Here is a 27,500-nt window from a genome sequence, read left to right as displayed (position 1 = left end):
CCCCTACCCTATAGAGATACCAGAGATCACCTCTCCTATAGAGATACCAGGGATCACCTCTCCTATAGAGATACCAGGGATCACCTCTCCTATAGAGATACCAGGGATCACCTCTCCTATAGAGATACCAGGGATCACCTCTCCTATAGAGATACCAGGGATCACCTCTCCTATAGAGATACCAGGGGTCACCTCTCCTATAGAGATACCAGAGATCACCTCTCCTATAGAGATACCAGGGATCACCTATCCTACAGCGATACCAGGGATCACCTCCCCTATAGAGATACCAGGGGTCACCTCTCCTATAGAGATACCAGGGATCAACTCTCCTATAGAGATACCAGGGATCACCTATCCTACAGAGATACCAGGGATCACCTCCCCTATAGAGATACCAGGGATCACCTCTCCTATAGCGATACCAGGGATCACCTCTCCTATAGAGATACCAGGGATCACCTCTCCTATAGAGATACCAGGGATCACCTCTCCTATAGAGATACCAGGGATCACCTCTCCTACAGAGATACCAGGGATCACCTCTCCTATAGAGATACCAGGGATCACCTCTCCTATAGAGATACCAGGGATCACCTCTCCTATAGAGATACCAGGGATCACCTCTCCTATAGAGATACCAGAGATCACCTCTCATACCAGGGTTGGATGCATTTGCTGTTTGTTTTGGTTGTGTTTCCGATTATTTTGTGCCCAATATAAATGTAAATAATGTCTTATGTCATTTTGGAGTCACTTTTATTGTAAATAAGAATAGAATAAGTTTCTAAACACGTCTAAATTCATGTGGATGTTACCATGGTTACGGACAGTCTTGAATGAATTGCGAATAATGATGAGTGAGAAACTCATTCAACCTCATAGTCATTGTACCATTTCAAATACAATACCAGAACAACAACAAAGGTCCTTCTGGAGCTCACTGTACGACAGCGTGGAGCTAGATAAGTCAGTCAGACAAATCATTAAACACACTGTTACTTCCAGTGTATAGCAAGATATAGCCCACAGTTCAATGTAGGGAGGGAGGGAGGGAGGGAGGGCCTAGAGAGAGAGAGGACCTAGAGAGAGAGGGATGACCTAGAGAGAGAGAGAGGACCTAGAGAGAGAGAGAGGACCTAGAGAGAGAGAGAGGACCTAGAGAGAGAGAGAGGACCTAGAGAGAGAGAGGACCTAGAGAGAGAGAGAGGACCTAGAGAGAGAGAGAGGACCTAGAGAGAGAGAGAGGACCTAGAGAGAGAGAGAGGACCTAGAGAGAAAGAGAGGACCTGGAGAGAGAAAGAGGACCTAGAGAGAGAGAGAGGAAGGACCTAGAGAGAGAGAGGAAGGACCTAGAGAGAGAGAGGAAGAACCTAGAGAGAGAGAGAGAGGAAGGACCTAGAGAGATAGAGAGAGAGGAAGGACCTAGAGAGAGAGAGAGAGAGGAAGGACCTAGAGAGAGAGAGAGAGAGGAAGGACCTAGAGAGAGAGAGAGAGAGAGGAAGGACCTAGAGAGAGAGAGAGAGAGAGGACCTAGAGAGAGAGAGGAAGGACCTAGAGAGAGAGAGAGAGAGGAAGGACCTAGAGAGAGAGAGAGAGAGAGGACCTAGAGAGAGAGAGGAAGGACCTAGAGAGAGAGAGAGAGAGGAAGGACCTAGAGAGAGAGAGAGAGAGGAAGGACCTAGAGAGAGAGAGAGAGAGAGGACCTAGAGAGAGAGAGGAAGGACCTAGAGAGAGAGGGGAAGAACCTAGAGAGAGAGAGAGAGAGGAAGGACCTAGAGAGAGAGAGAGAGAGGAAGGACCTAGAGAGAGAGAGAGAGAGAGGAGAGAGAGAGAGATATGCTCAACATGAGCTCCTGATATATTTGATTTTTTTGGTTTTTAGAATGAGATAAACACTCTAATCGAAGAAGAATTCCAGACAAGAAGTGATGAACAACAACTCTATACATTCAGAATAGAAAAAAAAGTAACTTTGCGCCTCAAGTTAAGACGTTTTGAGTCTAGCTAGCTAGCTACACAACAAAGACCCAGCCAGCAGACTAACAAGCTAGCCATAAGAAACGAGCTAGAACAAACCTAGCAAGGTCAGTTAATACAACTACATCAAACGACCAAACTGAGTGAGTAAACCAAAAAGGAGCACGGACTAACTGTAAACATATCTTCAGTCTTTTGTGTGAGGATTTTTCACTATTTTTGCTGTTCTTTGAAAGTAGCGCGAACAGCAGACGAACAAATCGGTTGCCATGGCAACGGGGCAGCAGAACAGCGCAGCAGTAGCGGTAGTAGCAGAGCGCACAGACACCATGTCCCCACTCCCCCTCAGCGCAGAATCCATTCTCTACCCAAAAAAGGTCAAAAATGACACAATGAGGAAAGCTTTCAAACAGAAACTACTAGAGAAGAGGCCAGAAACCCTTTTTGCAGACCTCTACAAAAACGGTGACGTGAGTAATCTCATCTTCCTCACTGACCAGCCAAATGCATGGCGCTCAGCAGTCTGCTCTCACTACCCATGCATAAAGAAAGAGGGAATCTGTAATGGGTGGAAGCTGAAAATCAAAGAGACAGACGACCCTGACAGCACCATGATAACAATCAACCTCTACAAGACTGGGACTGTCATGGTGCAAGGTAACATCAGGCTGTTTGAAACAGACTTTCAGACCATTAAGGAGAGAGCGGAGAGAGAGAAGGACACCACCAGTGACATGCCCTCCCACAAGACAAACTCCACCAGCACCACCCTCACCCCTACCCTCCCCACCCAAAAAGGCACATCCAGCACCTCTCTTCCCACCATAGTGGAGGACACGCCCCAGGAGGAGAGCGACCCCCTCAGTGCAGAGCAGGCTCAGGCCCTCCTCACCACCATGGCTGCCATGAGGGATGAGTTCACCAAACTGGAGGGGGAGGTGGTCCTGCTCAGGGAGAGCGTGAGCAAACAGCAACCAGACAACCACACCTTAGAGGAGCTCCTAACCAAGGTGAGGACAGAGCAGGACAGCAGCCTTGCAACACAGCTGAAAGAGGTTCAGCAAGAGAGAGACGGACTCAAGAGAGAGCTGGCTGATCTAACAAAGGAGGTGAGAGAGCTCCAAAAAGACAGGCAGAGCAGCAATAAGGAGCTGACCGCACTAAGAGAGGAGCTGCAGGAGAGAAAGAGAGCAGAGGACAGGCTGCAGGAGCAGATAGATCACCACCCTATGACCTGCCCTCACACAGCAGAGGAGCCCAGCTCAACCAGCCAGACTTCCCCAGCCCTGGCTGCTGCACCCCTCCTCCCCAACCCACAGAACAGCCTCCCACTGACAGTGGCACCCACACAGACCAGCCACACCCCAGCTCCAACACCCACCAGCCCCCCCTCTGCCCCCCCCAGTCCAGAAGAAACACTGGCTGACATCGTCCTGTTAATGGACTCAAATGGGAAGTATGTTCAGGAGAAGAAACTTTTCCCTAGACACAAAACGAGAAAGGTGTGGTGCCCAACAACGCAAAGTGCCATGGAGCTGCTTGATAAGAACCATCTCGGGTCGCCAAGCCACATAATCATACATACCGGAAGCAACGACCTGCGTGCTCAGCAGGAGAGGGTGGCGACTTCACTACGGGGAGTGATTGAGAAGGCCTCCGCAATCTTCCCCAACTCAAGAATCATAGTGTCAACCCTTCTACAGAGGAGGGACTTCCACCCTGCCACAATCCAAAGAATAAACGCCAGCCTCTCCCGGGACTGTGCCCTGCGACCCAATGTACACCTGGCCCACCATCCCACCCTCGATCTGGACTGTCTCTATGACCATGTTCACCTGTACAGGGAGACAGTCCCCATCCTTGCCAAGACTCTCAAGGACGTCGCTCTAAACCGCAGCCCGACCTCTCCACCCAGGAACAGCGGAGCAATCTCCACCCCGCCGAGATCACCGAGACAACATCCCGGACCAGCACCCTGGACCCCCCAGCCACGACCACAGCACCACCAACCTCAATGCCCACCACAGCCAGCGCAGCACAGACCACCCCAGCCCAGCTTCAGAGCCACCCAGATGAGGCCTACCACCCCCCTCCTCCCCACCGCAGACCCACACCTGGAGGAGCCACAGCCCAGCAGGCAGAGCTACGCACAGGCTGTGAGAGGAGCAACTGGCCCAGCCCCCACCAACCAAATGAGTGACATTAAACAAATGCTGAGTCTACTATGCTCACATGTGATGGGCCGAGGGTCATGGTAAGATGAGCACAAGAACTCCACCATTCTCACACTACATCCACCCAAGTGGCATGACACAAATTCTATCTTAAATGATAAACAAATCACATTTGCAAAATAAGAGTTTACTTTAATTGAAAAATCCTATTTTAATGGTTCTTCTTGGATTGTGAGTGTTTGTCTCATTTTGAAAGGTAAGGAAAAGAGAAAAAAAAAGTTATGAAGTCTTTTTACGTTGCATGTTGGAATATACAAGGATTGAAGTCCTCTGCTTTTGGGCTAAAGAGCAGAAACCCAGACTTCCTGAAAGAAATTGATGATGTTGATATTGTAGTACTACAGGAAACATGGTGCAGAGGTGATGTTTCCACTGGCTGTCCACTAGGTTATAGGGAGATAATCATACCATCCACTAAATTAAAAGGAATCAAACAGGGCAGAGACTCAGGGGGAATGCTAATATGGTATAAATCTGAACTAATTAATTCAATCGAATTGATCAAAACAGGAGAATTCTTTATCTGGTTAAAAATCAACAAGGAGGCTATCTTGACAGATAAAAACGTCTTCCTCTGTGCCACATACATTCCCCCCTCAGAGTCACCCTACTTCAACGAAGAGAGCTTCTCCATTCTAGAGGGAGAGATTAGTCACTTTCAGGCCCAAGGCAACGTACTGGTCTGTGGAGACCTGAATGCTAGAATAGCAGAAGAACAAGACACTATTAACAGTCATGGGGATAAACACCTACCAGGAAGCAATAACCTTTCCCTCCCCACATACCCCCACAGAAACAACTATGACAAAGTGAAAAACAAAAATGGATTACAGCTCCTGAGGCTCTGTCGAACACTGGGTCTGTACATAGTCAATGGCAGGCTGAGAGGAGACTCTTTTGGTAGGTACACATACAGCTCATCCCTTGGCAGCAGCACTGTAGACTACTTCCTCACCGACCTAAACCCAGAATCTCTCAGAGCCTTCACAGTCAGCCCACTAACACCTCTCTCAGACCACAGTAAAATCACAGTGTATCTGAGAAGAGCAGAACCCAACCAAGAAGCATCATGGCCCAATAAACTACATGGTACTAAACAAGCCTATAGATGGAGTGCAAACAGTACAGACATCTACCAAAAAGCAATTAGTAGCCAAAAAATACAATCTCTCCTGGACAACTTTTTAGCCTTAACATTCTCCTTCAGCAATGAAGGTGTAAATTTGGCCGTTAGGAACATAAACTTTATATTTGACAAATTAGCCTCCTTGGCTAATCTAAAGAAGCATAAGAGCAAACCAAAAATAACAGATAATGAAAAATGGTTTGATAATGATTGCAAAAATCTAAGAAAGTCATTGAGAAATATATCTAATCAAAAACACAGAGAACCAGACAACAAAAATATACGCCTTCAATATGGGGAAACACTGAAGCAATACAAACGCACCCTAAGAACAAAAAAGGAACAGCACATTAGAAATCAGCTGGATGGAATTGAGGAATCCATAGAATCAAACCACTTCTGGGAGAATTGGAATAAATTAAACAAACCTCATCATGAGGAGTTGGCTATCCAAAATGGGGATATGTGGAGAAATCACTTTGCAAACCTCTACAGCAATATAACAAAGAGCCCAGAACAAAAAGATATACAAGAAAAATTACAAATCCTTGAATTAGCAGTCAAAGACTATCAGAATCCTGTGGATACCCCAATTACAGAAGAAGAATTATTGGAAAAAATATGCAATCTCCAACCCAAAAAGGCCTGTGGTGCTGATGGGATCTTAAATGAAATGATCAAATATACAGACCACAAATTCAAATTGGCTATACTCAAACTCTTCAACATTATCCTCACTGCAGGTATTTTCCCCGATATTTGGAACCAGGGACTGATCACACCAATCTATAAAAATGGAGACAAATTTGACCCAAATAATTACAGAGGAATATGCGTTAACAGCAACTTGGGGAAAATTCTCTGCAGTATTATAAATAGCAGACTACATCATTTCCTTGACGAACACAACGTCCTGAGCAGAAGCCAGATTGGATTTCTAAAAAATTATCGTACAACTGACCACATTTACACCCTCCACACTCTAATTGATAAACAAGTTAACCAAAACAAAGGCAAAATCTACTCGTGTTTTGTAGATTTCAAGAAAGCATTTGATTCAATTTGGCACGAAGGTCTTTTTTATAAACTAATAGAAAGTGGTATTGGAGGGAAAACATATGATTTTATTAAATCAATGTACACTAAAAACAAATGTGCGGTTAAAATTGGCAACAAGCAAACAGACTTCTTCTCTCAGGGGCGGGGAGTGAAACAGGGCTGCCCAATAAGTCCAACATTATTTAACATCTACATTAATGAATTGGCAAAAACATTAGAAGAATCGGCAGCACCTGGTATCACCCTACACAACACTGAAATCAAGTGTCTGCTGTACGCAGATGACCTGGTGCTGCTGTCTCCCACTAAAGAGGGGTTACAGCAACACCTAGATCATCTTCACAGGTTCTGTCAGACTTGGGCTCTGACCGTTAACCTAAAAAAAACAAATATAATGATATTCCAAAAAAGGTCCGGAAATAAGGATGACAAATATAAATTCTATTTGGACACAGTTCTATTAGAACACACCAAAAACTACACATATCTAGGACTAAATATCAGCAACACAGGTAGCTTTCACATGGCTGTGAATGAGCTGAGAGATAAAGCAAGAAGAGCATTCTATGCCATTAAAAGGAACATCAAAATTGAAATTCCAATTAGAATCTGGCTCAAAATTTTTCAATCAGTTATAGAACCAATTGCTCTATATGGCAGTGAGGTATGGGGTCCACTCTCTAATAATGAATTTACTAAATGGGACAAACATCCAATTGAAGTATTGCATGCAGAGTTTTGCAAGACTGTATTGCAAGTACAAAGAAAAACTCCAAATAACGCATGTAGGGCAGAATTGGGCCAATATCCCCTCCTCATTCGAATAGAAAAAAGAGCCATCAAATTTTACAACCATCTAAAAACAAGTGACCCTAAAACATTCCATCACACAGCTCTACAATGTCAAGAGATGAAACCAGAGAAGAGTCCCCTCAGCCAGCTGGTTCTGAGGCTCAGTTCACCAACCCAAACCAACCCCACAGAGCCTCGGGACAGCCCTCAGAAAATCTGGCCCAACCAAATCATCACAAAACAAAAAGAAAAATATATAACCTATTGGAAAGACACCACAAAAAATCAAAGTAAACTTCAATGCTATTTGGCTCTAAACAGACAGTACATGGTGGCAGACTATCTGACCACTGTGACTGATAGAAAACTGAGGAAAACATTGACTAGGTACAGACTCAGTGAGCACAGTCTGGCTATAGAGACCGGTCGTCACAGACAAACCTGGCTGCCCAGAGAGGACAGGCTGTGCTCACTCTGCTCCAGGGGAGAGGTAGAGACAGAAGTGCATTTCCTACTACACTGTGACAAATACTCAGACCTAAGAGCATATTTCTTTCCCAAAATTATAATTCAATACAAAGAATTTGAAACTATAAAAGATGAAGAAAAATTCAAATATTTATTGGGTGAAAAGCCAAAATGTGCAGTTTTGGCAGCCAAATATGTGTCCTCCTGCCACAGCCTGAGGGACAGCCAGTGAAAAATGCAAAGTAATGTTGATAATATTTCCCATTTAGCTTAGTTTTGTTTTGTCTTTCGTACCAGGTCATGTGTCTTCTCAGTCATGTTGACACTGGTCTACTACTGTTGCTTTAATGTATTGTTGTTCTGATTAATATTGTTGTTGTAGCTGTTATTAATGGTAATCCCATGTCCACTACTACTATTATTATTGCTGTTAGTACCACCATTTATTTATATATAAATATATATATATTTTGTGTATATATATACATATATATTTTATTTAAATTTTTCGATATGTATACTTTGACAATGTAAGTAATAATAACTTGCCATGTCAATAAAGTCAATTGAATTGAATTGAATTGAATTGAGAGGACCTAGAGAGAGAGAGGAAGGACCTAGAGAGAGAGAGAGAGAGAGGACCTAGAGAGAGAGAGGAAGGACCTAGAGAGAGAGAGAGAGAGGAAGGACCTAGAGAGAGAGAGAGAGAGAGGACCTAGAGAGAGAGAGGAAGGACCTAGAGAGAGAGAGAGAGAGGAAGGACCTAGAGAGAGAGAGGAAGGACCTAGAGAGAGAGAGAGAGGACGGACCTAGAGAGAGAGAGAGAGAGAGGAAGGACCTAGAGAGAGAGAGAGAGGACGGACCTAGAGAGAGAGAGAGAGAGATGACCTAGAGAGAGAGAGGAAGGACCTAGAGAGAGAGGGGAAGAACCTAGAGAGAGAGAGAGAGGACGGACCTAGAGAGAGAGGGGAAGAACCTAGAGAGAGAGAGAGAGGACGGACCTAGAGAGAGAGAGAGAGAGAGGACCTAGAGAGAGAGAGAGAGAGAGGACCTAGAGAGAGAGAGGAAGGACCTAGAGAGAGAGAGAGAGAAAGGACCTAGAGAGAGAGAGAGAGGAAGGACCTAGAGAGAGAGAAAGGACCTAGAGAGAGAGAGAGGACCTAGAGAGAGAGAGAGGAAGGACCTAGAGAGAGAGAGAGGACCTAGAGAGAGAGAGAAGACCTAGAGAGAGAGAGAGGACCTAGAGAGAGAGGGAGTGGATAATTATCTCTCCGTGTTAAGAGGGCATACCACTTTAGACGGAGTGCAGCCCACCTGTGAGTTCCTCTCCATCATACGAGGAACGTTAAAAGAGAAACCCTGCTCGTGTATAACTCAGAGGGTCTACGCTACAGTTTCCTCACACATACAGATCAGATCAGAGCAGCTGCTGAGAGCCGGAGACTCTTTGAAGAAGAAGAACCGGCTGAGCATCTGAATAAAGTAGAACTCATCTACAATCCCTACTTGGTTGAACTACTTCATGTTTTTTCACTGCTACTTAGAGAGTTGAATATTGGTTAGTATAACACATGAAGATGTTGCCTCTGTTGAAAGGTGACTAGGCCTGTTTCCTCAAAGCATCTCAGAGGACGAGTGCTGAACTAGGATCTGGTCTCTTATTCATTAGGATTTATTAGGATTTAATTTGTAATTTAACCTTTATTTAACTAGGCAGGTCAGGGCAGTCTTATTTACGTAGCGATGGGAGGGAGAGATTGTCTGATAGGAACATCAGAAGGTAGAGATGGGAGAGAGATTGTCTGCCACCAGAGAAAGACCTAGCAGTCCCTACAGTGGGCGAACTAGGATAAGACAGTTCTCAGAACAGCTCTAACAGGCATACTATTACACACATGGACTGACTCTAGTTCATTAACACTTTACTTAACTTTCCTCTCAGTGACTACGGGTGGTGAGGGGAGCCAGGAGGAGCAACCCTTAACTCTCCTCCCAGTGACTACGGGTGGTGAGGGGAGCCAGGAGGAGCAACCCTTAACTCTCCTCCCAGTGACTACGGGTGGTGAGGGGAGCCAGGAGGAGAAACCCTTAACTCTCCTCCCAGTGACTACGGGTGGTGAGGGGAGCCAGGAGGAGAAACCCTTAACTCTCCTCCCAGTGACTACGGGTGGTGAGGGGAGCCAGGAGGAGAAACCCTTAACTCTCCTCCCAGTGACTACGGGTGGTGAGGGGAGCAACCCTTAACTCTCTTCCCAGTGACTACGGGTGGTGAGAGGAGCCAGGAGGAGAAACCCTTAACTCTCCTCCCAGTGACTACGGGTGGTGAGAGGAGCCAGGAGGAGCAACCCTTAACTCTCCTCCCAGTGACTACGGGTGGGGAGGGGAGCCAGGAGGTGAAACCATTAACTCTCATCCCAGTGACTACGGGTGGTGAGGGGAGCCAGGAGGAGAAACCCTTAACTCTCCTCCCAGTGACTATGGGTGGTGAGGGGAGCAACCCTTAACTCTCTTCCCAGTGACTACGGGTGGTGAGAGGAGCCAGGAGGAGCAACCCTTAACTCTCCTCCCAGTGACTACGGGTGGTGAGGGGAGCCAGGAGGTGAAACCCTTAACTCTCTTCCCAGTGACTATGGGTGGTGAGGGGAGCCAGGAGGAGAAACCCTTAACTCTCCTCCCAGTGACTATGGGTGGTGAGAGGATCCAGGAGGAGAAACCCTTAACTCTCCTCCCAGTGACTATGGGTGGTGAGAGGAGCAACCCTTAACTCTCCTCCCAGTGACTACGGGTGGTGAGGGGAGCCAGGAGGATAAACCCTTAACTCTCCTCCCAGTGACTACGGGTGGTGAGAGGAGCCAGGAGGAGCAACCCTTAACTCTCCTCCCAGTGACTACGGGTGGTGAGGGGAGCCAGGAGGAGAAACCCTTAACTCTCCTCCCAGTGACTACGGGTGGTGAGAGGAGCCAGGAGGTGAAACCCTTAACTCTCCTCCCAGTGACTACGGGTGGTGAGGGGAGCCAGGAGGAGAAACCCTTAACTCTCCTCCCAGTGACTACGGGTGGTGAGAGGAGCCAGGAGGAGAAACCCTTAACTCTCCTCCCAGTGACTACGGGTGGTGAGGGGAGCCAGGAGGAGAAACCCTTAACTCTCCTCCCAGTGACTACGGGTGGTGAGGGGAGCCAGGAGGAGAAACCCTTAACTCTCCTCCCAGTGACTACGGGTGGTGAGGGGAGCCAGGAGGAGAAACCCTTAACTCTCCTCCCAGTGACTACGGGTGGTGAGGGGAGCAACCCTTAACTCTCTTCCCAGTGACTACGGGTGGTGAGAGGAGCCAGGAGGAGAAACCCTTAACTCTCCTCCCAGTGACTACGGGTGGTGAGAGGAGCCAGGAGGAGCAACCCTTAACTCTCCTCCAAGTGACTACGGGTGGGGAGGGGAGCCAGGAGGTGAAACCATTAACTCTCATCCCAGTGACTACGGGTGGTGAGGGGAGCCAGGAGGAGAAACCCTTAACTCTCCTCCCAGTGACTATGGGTGGTGAGGGGAGCAACCCTTAACTCTCTTCCCAGTGACTACGGGTGGTGAGAGGAGCCAGGAGGAGCAACCCTTAACTCTCCTCCCAGTGACTACGGGTGGTGAGGGGAGCCAGGAGGTGAAACCCTTAACTCTCTTCCCAGTGACTATGGGTGGTGAGGGGAGCCAGGAGGAGAAACCCTTAACTCTCCTCCCAGTGACTATGGGTGGTGAGAGGATCCAGGAGGAGAAACCCTTAACTCTCCTCCCAGTGACTATGGGTGGTGAGAGGAGCAACCCTTAACTCTCCTCCCAGTGACTACGGGTGGTGAGGGGAGCCAGGAGGATAAACCCTTAACTCTCCTCCCAGTGACTACGGGTGGTGAGAGGAGCCAGGAGGAGCAACCCTTAACTCTCCTCCCAGTGACTACGGGTGGTGAGGGGAGCCAGGAGGAGAAACCCTTAACTCTCCTCCCAGTGACTACGGGTGGTGAGAGGAGCCAGGAGGTGAAACCCTTAACTCTCCTCCCAGTGACTACGGGTGGTGAGGGGAGCCAGGAGGAGAAACCCTTAACTCTCCTCCCAGTGACTACGGGTGGTGAGAGGAGCCAGGAGGAGAAACCCTTAACTCTCCTCCCAGTGACTACGGGTGGTGAGGGGAGCCAGGAGGTGAAAACCTTAACTCTCCTCCCAGTGACTACGGGTGGGGAGGGGAGCCAGGAGGTGAAACCATTAACTCTCATCCCAGTGACTACGGGTGGTGAGAGGAGCCAGGAGGAGAAACCCTTAACTCTCCTCCCAGTGACTACGGGTGGTGAGAGGAGCAACCCTTAACTCTCCTCCCAGTGACTACGGGTGGTGGGAGGAGCAAGGAGGGAGCAACCCTTAACTCTCCTCCCAGTGACTACGGGTGGTGAGGGGAGCCAGGAGGAGCAACCCTTAACTCTCCTCCCAGTGACTACGGGTGGTGGGAGGAGCCAGGAGGGAGCAACCCTTAACTCTCCTCCCAGTGACTACGGGTGGTGAGAAGAGCCAGGAGGAGAAACCCTTAACTCTCCTCCCAGTGACTACGGGTGGTGAGAGGAGCCAGGAGGAGAAACCCTTAACTCTCCTCCCAGTGACTACGGGTGGTGAGGGGAGCAACCCTTAACTCTCCTCCCAGTGACTACGGGTGGTGAGAGGAGCCAGGAGGTGAAACCCTTAACTCTCCTCCCAGTGACTATGGGTGGTGAGGGGAGCCAGGAGGTGAAACCCTTAACTCTCCTCCCAGTGACTACGGGTGGTGAGAGGAGCCAGGAGGAGCAACCCTTAACTCTCCTCCCAGTGACTACGGGTGGTGAGGGGAGCCAGGAGGATCAACCCTTAACTCTCCTCCCAGTGACTACGGGTGGTGAGGGGAGCCAGGAGGAGCAACCCTTAACTCTCCTCCCAGTGAATATGGGTGGTGAGGGGAGCAACCCTTAACTCTCCTCCCAGTGACTACGGGTGGTGAGGGGAGCCAGGAGGTGAAACCCTTAACTCTCCTCCCAGTGACTATGGGTGGTGAGGGGAGCCAGGAGGTGAAACCCTTAACTCTCCTCCCAGTGACTACGGGTGGTGAGGGGAGCCAGGAGGTGCAACCCTTAACTCTCTTCCCAGTGACTACGGGTGGTGAGGGGAGCCAGGAGGAGAAACCCTTAACTCTCCTCCCAGTGACTAAGGGTGGTGAGGGGAGCCAGGAGGTGAAACCCTTAACTCTCTTCCCAGTGACTACGGGTGGTGAGGGGAGCCAGGAGGAGAAACCCTTAACTCTCCTCCCAGTGACTACGGGTGGTGTGGGGAGCCAGGAGGTGAAACCCTTAACTCTCTTCCCAGTGACTATGGGTGGTGAGAGGAGCCAGGAGGAGAAACCCTTAACTCTCTTCCCAGTGACTACGGGTGGTGAGGGGAGCCAGGAGGAGAAACCCTTAACTCTCCTCCCAGTGACTACGGGTGGTGAGGGGAGCCAGGAGGAGACACATAGCTATAGTGACAGATACACGCTGCCTGCAACACATTAATAAGGAAACGCTTTGAGGATGAGTGTGTGTGTGTGTGTGTGTGTGTGTGTGTGTGTGTGTGTGTGTGTGTGTGTGTGTGTGTGTGTGTGTGTGTGTGTGTGTGTGTGTGCGTGTGCGTGTGCGTGTGTGCGTGCGTGTGTGTGTGTGTGCGTGTGTGCGTGCGTCTGTTGTTTAAACACTCTTCATTAGTAATAACAGTGAAGTCAGATCTGTAACCTGATTATCTCTGTTTCATTACAACTTCAATTAGAAATATTTAATTCTGCGTTCAAACAAATAACTAAAGGGAACAAAACAGACACTAGACACATAGGGCGCATCCTAAATTATACCCTTCCCCCCCTTTATAGTGCACTACTTTTGACCAGGGCCTATAGGGCCACTCTAAAGGGAATAGGGTGCCATTGAAGAGACATAGAGATAGATACATCAGTAAACATGGATGTCGGATGTCAGTTTGATTCTGCCCCCCTCTGTGAGCCGATTGGTTCATCACGTCCCCGGGGGGCAGGGTTTGGTGCGTTGGTTGTTAATGGTCTGATTGAACAAACAGAGCGTTTCATTTGTACCAATTAAACTAATCTAAGCCTAATATGCGTACAGAGTAATAGCTCTGTGATGATTGGTCGTGGGGTCTCCTGCTGCATGGCAATAGTTTAAGGGGAACTGAGAAGACTCAGGAAGCGGGGTGGTGGGAAGGACTGTGTTATCTGTCGTTGGCTGGGTTTACACAGGAAGCACAATTCTTTTGGAAGGTCCGTCTTTTGACCAATCCCATCAGATCTTTTCACATCAAATTATTTTTCAGCTCTGATCTGATTGGTCAAAATACCAATTAGTGTGAGAAGAAAAAAAGAAGAGAATTGGGCTGCCTGTGTCAACCCAGACATTCTGTTGTAGTTCTAATTCTACATTTAAAATTCTACTCGTTCTTAATTAGTATCAGTCAAGTCCACAGGTGCCTGGCTCTGTATCCATGTGTTATTCTGTCAGACTTCATACTGACTCCATCACTCAGTCAGGGAGACTGGGAGGAATGAACCAATCATGTGTTGTTCTGTCAGACTGGGAGGAATGAACCAATCACGTGCTGTTCTGTCAGACTGGGAGGAATGAACCAATCACGTGTTGTTCTGTCAGACTTCATACTGACTCCATCACTCAGTCAGGGAGACTGGGAGGAATGAACCAATCACGTGTTGTTCTGTCAGACTGGGAGGAATGAACCAATCACGTGTTGTTCTGTCAGACTGGGAGGAATGAACCAATCACGTGTTGTTCTGTCAGACTGGGAGGAATGAACCAATCACGTGTTGTTCTGTCAGACTGGGAGGAATGAACCAATCACGTGTTGTTCTGTCAGACTGGGAGGAATGAACCAATCACGTGTTGTTCTGTCAGACTGGGAGGAATGAACCAATCACGTGTTGTTCTGTCAGACTGGGAGGAATGAACCAATCACGTGTTGTTCTGTCAGACTGGGAGGAATGAACCAATCACGTGTTGTTCTGTCAGACTGGGAGGAATGAACCAATCACGTGTTGTTCTGTCAGACTGGGAGGAATGAACCAATCACGTGTTGTTCTGTCAGACTGGGAGGGATGAACCAATCACGTGCTGTTCTGTCAGACTGGGAGGGATGAACCAATCACGTGTTGTTCTGTCAGACTGGGAGGGATGAACCATTGAATACGACTCACAATTGAAGCTGAATAATTTTTTCTGTTGAAATAAAATTTCTGTTGCTATTTTTGATAAATGATTCATGTAATTCCATTTCCTGGAAATGTAAGAAACATGTGTATGGATAATTAGATCCTAGGGCTGGAGAGGTGGGTTGGAGTCAGTGCTAACTCACACATGTTTGGTTTAAGGTATGACAGGCCTGGTCAGGTGAATTATATCTAACAAGGAAAGTGGTTTTGAAAAGCAGAGAGGTTGGTACAGTGGTTTTGACTAGCAGAGACGTTGGAACAGTGGTTTTGACTAACAGAGAGGTTGGTACAGTGGTTTTGACTAACAGAGAGGTTGGTACAGTGGTTTTGTCTAACAGAGAGGTTGGTACAGTGGTTTTGACTAGCAGAGAGGTTGGTACAGTGGTTTTGACTAACAGAGAGGTTGGTACAGTGGTTTTGACTAACAGAGAGGTTGGTACAGTGGTTTTGACTAACAGAGAGGTTGGTACAGTGGTTTTGACTAACAGAGAGGTTGGTACAGTGGTTTTGACTAGCAGAGAGGTTGGTTCAGTGATTTTGACTAACAGAGAGGTTCGTACAGTGGTTTTGACTAGCAGAGAGGTTGGTACAGTGGTTTTGACTAACAGAGAGGTTGGAACAGTGGTTTTGACAAACAGAGAGGTTGGTACAGTGGTTTTGACTAACAGAGAGGTTGGTACAGTGGTTTTGACTAACAGAGAGGTTGGTACAGTGGTTTCGACTAGCAGAGAGGTTGGTACAGTGGTTTTGACTAACAGAGAGGTTGGTACAGTGGTTTTGACCAGCAGAGAGGTTGGTTCAGTGGTTTTGACTAACAGAGAGGTTGTGTGTGTGATCTGAACTGAACTGGGCTGCAGACCCATCTGTATGTGTACTGGTGGAACACACTGCTGCCACCAGGGAGATACACACCACTAATGATGTGTGTGTGTGTGTGTGTGTGTGTGTGTGTGTGTGTGTGTGTGTGTGTGTGTGTGTGTGTGTGTGTGTGTGTGTGTGTGTGTGTCCAGTGTGTGTGTGTCCAGTGTGTGTGTGTGTCCAGTGTGTGTGTCCAGTGTGTGTGTGTGTGTGTGTGTGTGTGTGTGTGTGTGTGTGTGTGTGTGTGTGTGTGTGTGTGTGTGTGTGTGTGTGTGTGTGTGTGTGTGTGTGTGTGTGTGTGTGTGTGTGTCCAGTGTGTACGCACTACCTGAGTTGTCCTCGTCCTTGCGGATCTTGAGCTTGACCAGTTCTTCACACTGCTGGAGGATCTGAACAGCGTCTTCCATGGAACAGTTGTCCAGGCGGATGTTATCGATGGCCAGCAGCTTGTCCCCCAGCTCCAGAGTCCCAGTCCTGGGGGGAGAAACACACAGACCAGGGTTTAGAGGTGGACAGCAGCTTGTCCCCCAGCTCCAGAGTCCCAGTCCTGGGGAGAGAAACACACAGACCAGGGTTTAGAGGTGGACAGCAGCTTGTCCCCCAGCTCCAGAGTCCCAGTCCTGGGGGGAGAAACACACAGACCAGGGTTTAGAGGTGGACAGCAGCTTGTCCCCCAGCTCCAGAGTCCCAGTCCTGGGGGGAGAAACACACAGACCAGGGTTTAGAGGTGGACAGCAGCTTGTCCCCCAGCTCCAGAGTCCCAGTCCTGGGGGGAGAAACACACAGACCAGGGTTTAGAGGTGGACAGCAGCTTGTCCCCCAGCTCCAGAGTCCCAGTCCTGGGGGGAGAAACACACAGACCAGGGTTTAGAGGTGGACAGCAGCTTGTCCCCCAGCTCCAGTGTCCCAGTCCTGGGGGGAGAAACACACAGACCAGGGTTTAGAGGTGGACAGCAGCTTGTCCCCCAGCTCCAGAGTCCCAGTCCTGGGGAGAGAAACACACAGACCAGGGTTTAGAGGTGGACAGCAGCTTGTCCCCCAGCTCCAGAGTCCCAGTCCTGGGGACAGAAACACACAGACCAGGGTTTAGAGGTGGACAGCAGCTTGTCCCCCAGCTCCAGAGTCCCAGTCCTGGGGGGAGAAACACACAGACCAGGGTTTAGAGTTGGACAGCAGCTTGTACCCCAGCTCCAGAGTCCCAGTCCTGGGGGGAGAAACACACAGACCAGGGTTTAGAGGTGGACAGCAGCTTGTCCCCCAGCTCCAGAGTCCCAGTCCTGGGGGGAGAAACACACAGACCAGGGTTTAGAGGTGGACAGCAGCTTGTCCCCCAGCTCCAGAGTCCCAGTCCTGGGGGGAGAAACACACAGACCAGGGTTTAGAGGTGGACAGCAGCTTGTCCCCCAGCTCCAGTATCCAAGTCCTGGGGAGAGAAACACACAGACCAGGGTTTAGAGGTGGACAGCAGCTTGTCCCCCAGCTCCAGAGTCCCAGTCCTGGGGACAGAAACACACAAACCAGGGTTTAGAGGTGGACAGCAGCCTGTCCCCCAGCTCCAGTGTCCCAGTCCTGGGAGGAGAACCACACAGACCATGGTTTAGAGGTGGACGGGACGGGCTATATTCTACATTGTGGACTATTATTGTAAATGTGTATTCATTTAGTGAGACTGGTTACACCCCCAGTTCAGTGATGCTCACATGCTGTTCTTTCACACCATAAACACTGATCTGAATGATCTTGTGTGGAAACATCCATTATTCATCATGCGTCCACATACTGTACACAGTCATAGTTCTCACCAACACACAGACAGAATCCTAATCCAGAACCCCCCCCCCCCCCCTCCCATAGACAGATACGCAGATGTAAAGCATGTTTAACTCTGTCAGAGACTCAAACAGAGACCTGTTAACTGGAGCCCTGACAGAGACAAGCTGCTGAAATGAGACTCACAGAGACCTGTTAACAGGATTCCTGACAGAGACAAGCTGCTGAAATGAGACTCACAGAGACAAGCTGCTGAAATGAGACTCACAGAGACCTGTTAACAGGATTCCTGACAGAGACAAGCTGCTGAAATGAGACTCACAGAGGCAAGCTGCTGAAATGAGACTCACAGAGACAAGCTGTTGAAATGAGACTCACAGAGACCTGTTAACAGGAGCCCTGACAGAGACAAGCTGCTGAAATGAGACTCACAGAGACCTGTTAACAGGAGTCCTGACAGAGACAAGCTGCTGAAATGAGACTCACAGAGGCAAGCTGCTGAAATGAGACTCACAGAGACAAGCTGCTGAAATGAGACTCACAGAGACAAGCTGCTGAAATGAGACTCACAGAGACCTGTTAACAGGAGCCCTGACAGAGACAAGCTGCTGAAATGAGACTCACAGAGACACGTTGCTGAAATGAGACTCACAAAGACCTGTTAACAGGAGCCCTGACAGAGACAAGCTATTGAAATGAGACTCACAGAGACCTGTTAACAGGAGCCCTGACAGAGACAAGCTGCTGAAATGAGACTCACAGAGACCTGTTAACAGGAGCCCTGACAGGCTGCTAAAATGGGCCAAATGCAGTGAGGTGAATGTAGAGCATCAATAACACGATCTGCATCCCAAATGGCACCCTATTCCCAATGTAGTGCACTACGGTTAACCAGGGAACATAGCGTTTTGATCAAATGTAGTGCACTACATAGGGAATAGGGTGCCATTTGGAATGCAGCAAGCAGTCATCAGTTGGCTCCCTTCCCTCCCTTCACTATGACAACACAGAGGCAGAAAACAGAATACTGTTCAGTTGTCCTCATTCTGGAACATCATTCATATTCCAATGTAATCCAGAGAAAGAAACTCATTATTAAAATGACCAATAATCTCTGTTTTTTTTTTTTACTAATGTCCAAAATGTCTAAATCCTGAAAGGTATAAGGGACAACACCTGCCCAGTTTACCTGAAAGCTAGGTCATCGTTACGGTAAATACCCTAGTACAAGAGCATAGAAAAAGGTTGATTAGCGTAAATCCTCTACTATATCAGCAGAATGTAAACTAGAATCACATCATAACTCCCCAGTGCTTTCCTCTGTCTCCTTGGCAGGGGTAACTAACACCTAGATAGAACAGGACTGGGTGCCTTCCCTCTCTGTCTCCTTGACAGGCGTAACTAATACCTAGATAGAACAGGACTGGGTGGCTGTCCTCTGTCTCCTTGACAGGGGTAACTAATACCTAGATAGAACAGGACTGGGTGCCTTCCCTCTCTGACTCCTTGACAGGCGTAACTAATACCTAGATAGAACAGGACTGGGTGCCTTCCCTCTCTGTCTCCTTGACAGGGGTAACTAATACCTAGATAGAACAGGACTGGGTGCCTTCCCTCTCTGTGTCCTTGACAGGGGTAACTAATACCTAGATAGAACAGGACTGGGTGCCTTCCCTCTCTGACTCCTTGACAGGGGTAACTAATACCTAGATAGAACAGGACTGGGTGCCTTCCCTCTCTGTCTCCTTGACAGGGGTAACTAATACCTAGATAGAACAGGACTGGGTGGCTGTCCTCTGTCTCCTTGACAGGCGTAACTAATACCTAGATAGAACAGGACTGGGTGCCTGTCCTCTGTCTCCTTGACAGGGGTAACTAATACCTAGATAGAACAGTACTGGGTGCCTTCCCTCTCTGTCTCCTTGACAGGGGTAACTAATACCTAGATAGAACAGGACTGGGTGCCTTCCCTCTCTGTCTCCTTGACAGGGGTAACTAATACCTAGATAGAACAGGACTGGGTGCCTTCCCTCTCTGACTCCTTGACAGGGGTAACTAATACCTAGATAGAACAGTACTGGGTGCCTTCCCTCTCTGTCTCCTTGACAGGGGTAACTAATACCTAGATAGAACAGGACTGGGTCCCTTCCCTCTCTGTCTCCTTGACAGAGGTAACTAATACCTAGATAGAACAGGACTGGGTGCCTTCCCTCTATGTCTCCTTGACAGGGGTAACTAATACCTAGATAGAACAGGACTGGGTGCCTTCCCTCTGTCTCCTTGACAGGGGTAACTAATACCTAGATAGAACAGGACTGGGTGCTTTGGGGAAAGAATCATAATCACTGATTAGTGCATAACCCAATTCCTCTCATCTTCCTCTCAGCATAATTACCAGATCTGTGTCCCAAATGGAACCCTATCCTCTATATAGTGCACTAGATTTGATCAGGGCCCATAGGGAATAGTTGCCAATTGGGCTGCAGACAAGGTAAATATATGTGTTGGTTGCGTAAGGCCTGGCATAACGAGGGCAGAGACAGAATGTGGGCTAATTAGTTAGAGCCCTGGTGGTAAACAGAATGCAGCGTCGCCTTGGTAACGGGTCTGGATGTAAACACAGAGAACATCCAGCCCAGTTACTGCAGAAGGAGGAGGGGTTTAAACTACATCTATATCTGTAGTGTGTGTGTGTGTGTGTGTGTGTGTGTGTGTGTGTGTGTGTGTGTGTGTGTGTGTGTGTGTGTGTGTGTGTGTGTGTGTGTGTGTGTACCCCCCCTCAGCTGAGAATTCCCTCTCTCTGTGTGAAGTAGTGAACAGAAGTTTCATGATCCGTTTCCACTTTGGGTTATTTAATTGAAGAACCTTGTCCGCTGCCTCCCACAACGAGATGACAACATCCGTTAGTTAGCTAGCGACTCAGTCTGGCCCACTTCAGTTGGGAGGTGCAATCAGAGTTTTAAACGTGCGTCCTAACGATGGTGTGTGTTGTCTCACGGTGTTTTTTATTATGTGGGATAATGGCCCGCTGGGGGTCGTACCACGGAGCAGGGAGCCTGGGGGTCGTACCACAGAGCAGGGAGCCTGGGGGTCGTACCACAGAGCAGGGAGCCTAGGGGTCGTACCACAGATCAGGGAGCCTGGGGGTCGTACCACAGAGCAGGGAGCCTGGGGGTCGTACCACAGAGCAGGGAGCCTGGCCCACTGGGGGTCGTACCACAGAGCAGGGAGCCTGGCCTCCTGGGGGTCGTACCACAGAGCAGGGAGCCTGGCCACTGAACATCGTACCACAGAGCCTGGCCACTGAACATCGTACCACAGAGCAGGGAGCCTGGCCACTGAACATCGTACCACAGAGCAGGGAGCCTGGCCACTGAACATCGTACCACAGAGCAGGGAGCCTGGCCACTGAACATCGTACCACAGAGCAGGGAGCCTGGCCACTGAACATCGTACCACGGAGCACAGAGCCTGGCCACCGAACAATACATTATCTGTTTTGATCTAGAAAATTGGAATTATGGAGATGAGCTCATGCAGGGTCCCACCCCCCTTCCAGCCCAGAGCTGAGTGACCACAGAGCCTGGTCATAAACCACGGATTAACATCCACTGCATCAAACACAATACACTGCAGAAATACATATATTATATCTGACTCTGCCATAGTGTAGTTTAGTAGAGTGGTGTGCAGAGCAACACTGATGTGGTGCATGTTGTGTGTTTCAGATAATTTACCTGTGAGCAGGTTGATTGATGTATTTACCTGTGAGCAGGTTGATTGATGTATTTACCTGTGAGCAGGTTGATTGATGTATTTACCTGTGAGCAGGTTGATTGATGTATTTACCTGTGAGCAGGTTGATTGGTTGATTGATGTATTTACCTGTGAGCAGGTTGATTGATGTATTTACCTGTGAGCAGGTTGATTGATGTATTTACCTGTGAGCAGGTTGATTGATGTATTTACCTGTGAGCAGGTTGATTGATGTATTTACCTGTGAGCAGGTTGATTGATGTATTTACCTGTGAGCAGGTTGATTGGTTGATTGATGTATTTACCTGTGAGCAGGTTGATTGATGTATTTACCTGTGAGCAGGTTGATTGATGTATTTACCTGTGAGCAGGTTGATTGATGTATTTACCTGTGAGCAGGTTGATTGATGTATTTACCTGTGAGCAGGTTGATTGGTTGATTGATATATTTACCTGTGAGCAGGTTGATTGATGTATTTACCTGTGAGCAGGTTGATTGGTTGATTGATGTATTTACCTGTGAGCAGGTTAATTGATGTATTTACCTGTGAGCAGGTTGATTGGTTGATTGATGTATTTACCTGTGAGCAGGTTGATTGATGTATTTACCTGTGAGCAGGTTGATTGATGTATTTACCTGTGAGCAGGTTAATTGATGTATTTACCTGTGAGCAGGTTGATTGGTTGATTGATGTATTTACCTGTGAGCATGTTAATTGATGTATTTACCTGTGAGCAGGTTGATTGGTTGATTGATGTATTTACCTGTGAGCAGGTTAATTGATGTATTTACCTGTGAGCAGGTTGATTGGTTGATTGATGTATTTACCTGTGAGCAGGTTGATTGGTTGATTGATGTATTTACCTGTGAGCAGGTTGATTGGTTGATTGATATATTTACCTGTGAGCAGGTTGATTGATGTATTTACCTGTGAGCAGGTTGATTGGTTGATTGATATATTTACCTGTGAGCAGGTTGATTGATGTATTTACCTGTGAGCAGGTTGATTGGTTGATTGATGTATTTACCTGTGAGCAGGTTGATTGGTTGATTGATGTATTTACCTGTGAGCAGGTTGATTGATGTATTTACCTGTGAGCAGGTTGATTGATGTATTTACCTGTGAGCAGGTTGATTGGTTGATTGATGTATTTACCTGTGAGCAGGTTAATTGATGTATTTACCTGTGAGCAGGTTGATTGGTTGATTGATGTATTTACCTGTGAGCAGGTTGATTGATGTATTTACCTGTGAGCAGGTTGATTGATGTATTTACCTGTGAGCAGGTTAATTGATGTATTTACCTGTGAGCAGGTTGATTGGTTGATTGATGTATTTACCTGTGAGCATGTTAATTGATGTATTTACCTGTGAGCAGGTTGATTGGTTGATTGATGTATTTACCTGTGAGCAGGTTAATTGATGTCTTTACCTGTGAGCAGGTTGATTGGTTGATTGATGTATTTACCTGTGAGCAGGTTGATTGGTTGATTGATGTATTTACCTGTGAGCAGGTTGATTGGTTGATTGATATATTTACCTGTGAGCAGGTTGATTGATGTATTTACCTGTGAGCAGGTTGATTGGTTGATTGATATATTTACCTGTGAGCAGGTTGATTGATGTATTTACCTGTGAGCAGGTTGATTGGTTGATTGATGTATTTACCTGTGAGCAGGTTGATTGATGTATTTACCTGTGAGCAGGTTGATTGATGTATTTACCTGTGAGCAGGTTGATTGATGTATTTACCTGTGAGCAGATTGATTGATGTATTTACCTGTGAGCAGGTTAATTGATGTATTTACCTGTGAGCAGGTTGATTGGTTGATTGATGTATTTACCTGTGAGCAGGTTGATTGGTTGATTGATGTATTTACCTGTGAGCAGGTTGATTGGTTGATTGATATATTTACCTGTGAGCAGGTTGATTGATGTATTTACCTGTGAGCAGGTTGATTGGTTGATTGATATATTTACCTGTGAGCAGGTTGATTGATGTATTTACCTGTGAGCAGGTTGATTGGTTGATTGATGTATTTACCTGTGAGCAGGTTGATTGGTTGATTGATGTATTTACCTGTGAGCAGGTTGATTGATGTATTTACCTGTGAGCAGGTTGATTGATGTATTTACCTGTGAGCAGGTTGATTGGTTGATTGATGTATTTACCTGGGAGCAGGTTAATTGATGTATTTACCTGTGAGCAGGTTGATTGGTTGATTGATGTATTTACCTGTGAGCAGGTTGATTGATGTATTTACCTGTGAGCAGGTTGATTGATGTATTTACCTGTGAGCAGGTTAATTGATGTATTTACCTGTGAGCAGGTTGATTGGTTGATTGATGTATTTACCTGTGAGCATGTTAATTGATGTATTTACCTGTGAGGAGGTTGATTGGTTGATTGATGTATTTACCTGTGAGCAGATTGATTGATGTATTTACCTGTGAGCAGGTTAATTGATGTATTTACCTGTGAGCAGGTTGATTGGTTGATTGATGTATTTACCTGTGAGCAGGTTGATTGGTTGATTGATGTATTTACCTGTGAGCAGATTGATTGATGTATTTACCTGTGAGCAGGTTAATTGATGTATTTACCTGTGAGCAGGTTGATTGGTTGATTGATGTATTTACCTGTGAGCAGGTTGATTGGTTGATTGATGTATTTACCTGTGAGCAGGTTGATTGATGTATTTACCTGTGAGCAGGTTGATTGATGTATTTACCTGTGAGCAGGTTGATTGATGTATTTACCTGTGAGCAGATTGATTGATGTATTTACCTGTGAGCAGGTTAATTGATGTATTTACCTGTGAGCAGGTTGATTGGTTGATTGATGTATTTACCTGTGAGCAGGTTGATTGGTTGATTGATGTATTTACCTGTGAGCAGGTTGATTGGTTGATTGATATATTTACCTGTGAGCAGGTTGATTGATGTATTTACCTGTGAGCAGGTTGATTGGTTGATTGATATATTTACCTGTGAGCAGGTTGATTGATGTATTTACCTGTGAGCAGGTTGATTGGTTGATTGATGTATTTACCTGTGAGCAGGTTGATTGGTTGATTGATGTATTTACCTGTGAGCAGATTGATTGATGTATTTACCTGTGAGCAGGTTAATTGATGTATTTACCTGTGAGCAGGTTGATTGGTTGATTGATGTATTTACCTGTGAGCAGGTTGATTGGTTGATTGATGTATTTACCTGTGAGCAGGTTGATTGGTTGATTGATATATTTACCTGTGAGCAGGTTGATTGATGTATTTACCTGTGAGCAGGTTGATTGGTTGATTGATATATTTACCTGTGAGCAGATTGATTGATGTATTTACCTGTGAGCAGATTGATTGATGTATTTACCTGTGAGCAGGTTAATTGATGTATTTACCTGTGAGCAGGTTGATTGGTTGATTGATGTATTTACCTGTGAGCAGGTTGATTGGTTAATTGATGTATTTACCTGTGAGCAGGTTGATTGGTTGATTGATGTATTTACCTGTGAGCAGGTTGATTGGTTGATTGATGTATTTACCTGTGAGCAGGTTGATTGGTTGATTGATGTATTTACCTGTGAGCAGGTTGATTGATGTATTTACCTGTGAGCAGGTTGATTGATGTATTTACCTGTGAGCAGGTTGATTGATGTATTTACCTGTGAGCAGGTTGATTGGTTGATTGATGTATTTACCTGTGAGCAGGTTGATTGATGTATTTACCTGTGAGCCACGCTGCCCTTCTTGATGTCGGAGATGATGAGAGCGTCCCCAGGTTTCCTACTGGACGGAGCTAGGAGCAGAGAAAGAAAGGATGGACGTATGAGAGAGAGAGCAACAAAACCACAGGCTTAAATCATTAACAAAACCACAGGATTATATAATTAACAAAACCACAGGCTTAAATCATTAACAAAACCACAGGCTTATATCATTAACAAAACCACAGGCTTACATCATTAACAAAAACACAGGATTATATCATTAACAAAACCACAGGCTTAAATCATTAACAAAACCACAGGTTTATATCATTAACAAAACCACAGGTTTATATCATTAACAAAACCACAGGGTTATATCATTAACAAAACCACAGGCTTATATCATTAACAAAACCACAGGATTATATCATTAACAAAACCACAGGGTTATATCATTAACAAAACCACAGCCTTATATCATTAACAAAACCACAGGCTTATATCATTAACAAAACCACAGGCTTAAATCATTAACAAAACCACAGGATTATATCATTAACAAAACCACAGGCTTATATCATTAACAAAACCACAGGCTTATATCATTAACAAAACCACAGGCTTAAATCATTAACAAAACCACAGGCTTATATCATTAACAAAACCACAGACTTCAATCATTAACAAAACCACAGGCTTAAATCATTAACAAAACCACAGGCTTATATCATTAACAAAACCACAGGCTTAAATCATTAACAAAACCACAGGCTTAAATCATTAACAAAACCACAGGCTTAAATCATTAACAAAACCACAGGCTTAAATCATTAACAAAACCATAGGCTTATATCATTAACAAAACCACAGGTTTATATCATTAACAAAACCACAGGATTATATCATTAACAAAACCACAGGCTTATATCATTAACAAAACCACAGGCTTAAATCATTAACAAAACCATAGGCTTATATCATTAACAAAACCACAGGCTTATATCATTAACAAAACCAAAGGCTTATATCATTAACAAAACCACAGGATTATATCATTAACAAAACCACAGGCTTATATCATTAACAAAACCACAGGCTTAAATCATTAACAAAACCATAGGCTTATATCATTAACAAAACCACAGGCTTATATCATTAACAAAACCACAGGCTTATATCATTAACAAAACCACAGGCTTAAATCATTAACAAAACCACAGGCTTATATCATTAACAAAACCACAGGCTTAAATCATTAACAAAACCACAGGCTTAAATCATTAACAAAACCACAGGCTTATATCATTAACAAAACCACGGGATTATATCATCAACAAAACCAATTTATGAAAATGGCGTCTCATTCATTTCTTTGGTTGTATTTACACAGGCAACCCAATTCTGATATTTTTTCAGATCAGCTCTGAAATAGAGATCTGATGTGATTGGTCAAAAGAGCAATTAGCGGAAATATCAGAATTGGGCTGCCTGTGTAAATGCAGCCTTTAAAGTCGATGAAAAGCGTATCAGCCTATAATATGGTTGGGCTGAATGCCTTACAGGAAGGGAGGAAGGGTATCTGTTTTGAGTAAACAACTTCCCTCCCCTCTTCTCCAACCCATAATACTCCCTGCAGTCCTACTCCTTCCCTCCTCTCCTCCTCTACTCTCCTCCCCTCCCTTCTCCTTCCCTCCCCTCTCATACCCTACTCTCCTTCTTCTCTCCTCCCTCTCCTCTCCTCTCCTCTCCTCTCCTCTCCTCTCCTCTCCTCTCCTTCCCTCCCCTGTACTTCACTCTATATTGTAGTCTGCTCAACAGTTTCAGTCCACTTCACTCCATAAACAACCACACATTACCTCCTCATCTCAGCTGACAAAACCACAGTGCTGCCTGTCATTACTGCAGCTCTTTACCTGGCCTGTCAAATTGCCAACTCAGTCCTATTGTAATTCTGCAGCTGCTTCCTGTGTCTATCTATATGTCAGAGGAGAGACAGGAGTGATGTCCTTTCTGCCTGCTCTGAAAGAGACACATCTCTGTGGCCCGGGTGTGTTGTGAATGTTAATGTGTGGAAGCTGTGGAAGCCAGGGACTGCTTGGTGTGATGTGGAGACGTCAGCGCTGTTGATGGGGTTAACAGTGGAGGGGATAGAGGCATTCAGCAGGGAGTCCACTATTTTAACTGGAGGCACTAGGAGTAAGACGGTTACTTGTCCAATGAGCGAGCAGGGAGGTAAAGGTGAGGAGGGGCATCTACAGAACACTAGAGACATCATGTGAGGTATCCACTAAATTAACTACTGGCACTACACCAAGAAAGTTAGTGCCATTTTGATACTGTTGCGTGTATAGTTTCCTAAGAGAAACCGTGATGTCCACAGTGGTGGAAAATCCTGCAGGCAAGGCTGAAGAATTAATTATATTAATATGGCTGAAGAATGAATTATATTAATATGGCTGCAGAATTAATTATATTTATATGGC

The 27,500-nt window shown here is 46.3% G+C and overlaps 1 protein-coding gene across 2 annotated transcripts in view; it reads right to left on the bottom strand.

Moving 5' to 3' along the window:
- Positions 1-27,500, bottom strand: part of grip1 (glutamate receptor interacting protein 1) — a 421,581-nt gene that overhangs the window by 71,072 nt on the left and 323,009 nt on the right. For both annotated transcript variants that reach the window (XM_071331724.1, XM_071331723.1), the window contains 2 exons: positions 25,037-25,106; positions 16,110-16,255 (listed from right to left, as the gene is read on the bottom strand). In XM_071331724.1, the coding sequence (XP_071187825.1) occupies positions 16,110-16,255; positions 25,037-25,106 (216 nt within the window). The remainder of the gene's footprint in view (positions 1-16,109; positions 16,256-25,036; positions 25,107-27,500) is intronic.

This window comes from Salvelinus alpinus, chromosome 11 (assembly GCF_045679555.1).
Source record: "Salvelinus alpinus chromosome 11, SLU_Salpinus.1, whole genome shotgun sequence".
NCBI classification, from domain to species: domain Eukaryota; kingdom Metazoa; phylum Chordata; class Actinopteri; order Salmoniformes; family Salmonidae; genus Salvelinus; species Salvelinus alpinus.
The sequence above is the reverse complement of the archived record's forward strand: the minus strand, read 5'-3'. Positions and strand labels throughout refer to the sequence as shown.